The sequence below is a fragment of the Alternaria arborescens genome (genome assembly GCF_004154835.1).
Source record: "Alternaria arborescens strain FERA 675 chromosome Unknown contig_171, whole genome shotgun sequence".
NCBI lineage: Eukaryota > Fungi > Ascomycota > Dothideomycetes > Pleosporales > Pleosporaceae > Alternaria > Alternaria arborescens.
This window is the reverse complement of record NW_021168026.1, coordinates 1-3,157: the sequence shown is the minus strand read 5'-3', so window position 1 is coordinate 3,157 and position 3,157 is coordinate 1. Positions and strand designations below refer to the sequence as shown.

The following is a 3,157-nucleotide window of genomic DNA, read 5'->3' as shown; positions in this document are numbered from 1 at the left end:
GGCGAAATGTGTGAGGAGTGAGAGAGAGGCGGGGGGGGGGGAGGTTGTATTTATATTTTTTTACTTCAATATATACTTTTTTACTTCTATATATACATAAGTTATATTTGTATTGCTTATAGAATATTTGTATATCTTAAGGTTTATTTACACAGTATCCTAAAATAGTTTTTATTTTTAGTATTAAAAATGGGTATGCTGAAATTGGTAGACAGGTCCCGCTTAGGACGGGGTGAAATTAATTCATATAAGTTCGAGTCTTATTACCCATAAATATTATAATAGCATATTATTCTATAAAATTTACATATTTTAATTTATTTTTTAATATGTTTATCATTATTAATATGTAGTAGACTAATGGTAAGTCATAAATTTTTGGTATTTACTTATGGGTGTTCGAATCACCCCTACATAAAAAAGGTGGATATAGTTCAATTGGCAGAACAACTGTATGTGGCACAGTAAGTTCCCTGTTCGATTCAGGGTATCCTCCCAGTATAGTGTTACAGATAGGGTTGTTATTTAATGTGCTATATATGTCTATATACTTTTATACACGTTTATTGACTAACATAGTTTACCTATTACATGTGCTATAAAATATACTTACACCAATATGGATTAGATAGGAAATATATTGTTGTATGTTATACAATAATAAGCCAGGATAGTTCAATCGGTAGAACATTAATTTCATGCATTAATAGTGGGAATTCAAATTTCTCTCCTGGCTCGCGTAAATTACTTTATACTATTTGTGTTATCTTCGTTTCACGAAGACACACTTTTTAATTGTAAAAAAAAGACAATAATATTGTTTTTAAACTTGTGATACAAATGTAATTCATCCTAATATTATAATATTTAATATTTTTAGGATAATAGTAGGGAAGTCCAGTGATTTAAATATAGCTTTTTAAAAAAGTGAGGTAAAAGCTTGGGTAATCCACAGAAATTAAGATAATAAAAACTTTTAGTTTTTTATTATAACTATGAAATAAAAAGCCTTAATTAATCTTTATTTTAGTTAAATATTACGTACATGACCCGGCTTACTTGTATCCAAGTTATATATCTTATGTTGTCTTAAAATATAAATATATTCAAAAAACCTTAGGCTACTAATTCTAATAGATAGTATAGCAAACATAACAAATTAGTAACGTAAAACAGTAGCATGTTGTACAGACAATTCAATTTTTTTTCAAAAAAAATGGTATTCGATTTATCACAAAAAAGAATTTTTTTTCATAGTTTAATTGTGTTATGAATTTAGACATATTTGGTAAAAGATTAATTTTTATATCTATTTTTTTTTCAAAAAAAAAATGGTATTTTTCTTTCAAGTTATTTCTTTTTATGACAACATTATATTATAATTAATAACTTGTTCTCAGTTTTCCATATTTATTATTTTGTAATAAATACAGCTGAGCTGATACGATATAACAATTCATTATAATACACATTAAAGGTTGAGTACAACTTTATTTTTTATTAAAAACATCTCTTACTTACTATTATAGAGTATTTTGTATATTATAAACGGGTTAGAGCCAGGTTGGTTAGGCGCCTCATTTGAGTTGAGGATTTGTTATGTTTGAATCATAATAACCTGAAATGGGATTTTTTTTTTAAATCACTTTTATATAAAAATATATAATAGTATATTTGATTTATTATATTTGATATTTAATCTATTATTTGAAATTTAATCTATAATTTCATAATTTTATTACCTTATATTTTTAGATTATAGGTTATAAGGATTAACTTTATGCCTAGTACATATTAAAAAAAACCTTTTTTTTATGGTAACACTTTTTTTTCGGAACAATTTTATAAAATTTATACTTGTAGTAAACATCATATAACAACATGAAATACATCACAATACTTAGCCCACTAGACCAGTTCGAAATTAGGAACTTATTTAGTATTGATACACCATTATTAGCAAACATGAACCTATCTATAACTAATATAGGGTTGTACCTGACTATTGCTGCTTTCATTACTTTCTATTTTAGTATTTTAGCAACTAACCACTCTAAAATAACTCCAAACAAATGATCTTTAAGTCAAGAAACACTATATGCAACTATACATGGTATTGTTGTAAGCCAAATTAATAATAAAAATGGTCAAGCTTACTTTCCATTTATGTATGCATTATTTATTTTCATTTTAATAAACAATCTAATAGGAATGGTTCCTTACAGTTTTGCCTCAACATCTCATTTTATCTTAACATTCTCACTTAGTTTTACTGTTGTATTAGGTGCAACAGTTTTAGGATTCAAAGAGCACGGATTAAAATTCTTCTCTTTATTTGTTCCAGCTGGTTGTCCTTTAGCATTACTACCTTTACTTGTATTAATTGAATTTATCTCATACTTAGCTAGAAACGTATCTTTAGGATTAAGATTAGCAGCCAACATATTATCAGGTCATATGCTTTTAAATATCTTAAGTGGATTTACATACAATATTATGAGTTCTGGTATCATTTTCTTTATCCTAGGATTATTACCATTAGCCTTTATAATTGCATTCTCTGGATTAGAATTAGGTATTGCCTTTATACAATCACAAGTATTTGTGGTATTATCTTGTTCATATATTAAAGATGCTCTGGAATTACATTAAAGATTAACTTTTTTTTCATATATTTTTTTTTTTATTTATACCTCTTTAATTATTTATCTATTAAAGATGCTTGGAATTACATTAAAGATTAACTTTTTTTATCATATATCACAATATATGAAAAAAAAAAAAAGGGGTGTGTTGCATAGGGCTATGCATTTTGATTGCAGATCATAAATATAAGGTTCAACTCCTTCATATCCCTAGGTTATACCTATCAGTATAATATTTTTATAAACCAAACTCTTTTATCCTCCCCGCAAGCTTGCGGGGAGGATAAAATAAATAAATAAAAAATAGTGTAGTATTTGAACTCACCTGTACAAAATTTTTCAGAATAATTTAAAGGCAATAGTTACTTACTCTCTAATTTTTTTTTTGGGGGGGGGGGGGGGGGGGGGGGGGAAATTTTAAAATTACCCTTTAAATAGAGTGAGTTTTAATAATTCTAATAAGGGCTAAGGGGATTTTATAAAATATTGTATTTTATACACATCTCTAAGCC

At 26.6% G+C, this 3,157-nt stretch overlaps 1 protein-coding gene across 1 annotated transcript; it reads right to left on the bottom strand.

The window, feature by feature from the left end:
* Positions 1-2,240: 2,240 nt before the first annotated feature.
* Positions 2,241-2,444, bottom strand: AA0111_g12876 (hypothetical protein; the record flags this gene model as incomplete). The annotated part of the gene is made up of 1 exon (XM_028646910.1): positions 2,241-2,444. The coding sequence occupies one exon, from the start codon at positions 2,442-2,444 to the stop codon at positions 2,241-2,243; it is 204 nt and encodes a 67-aa protein (XP_028499518.1).
* Positions 2,445-3,157: the final 713 nt, after the last annotated feature.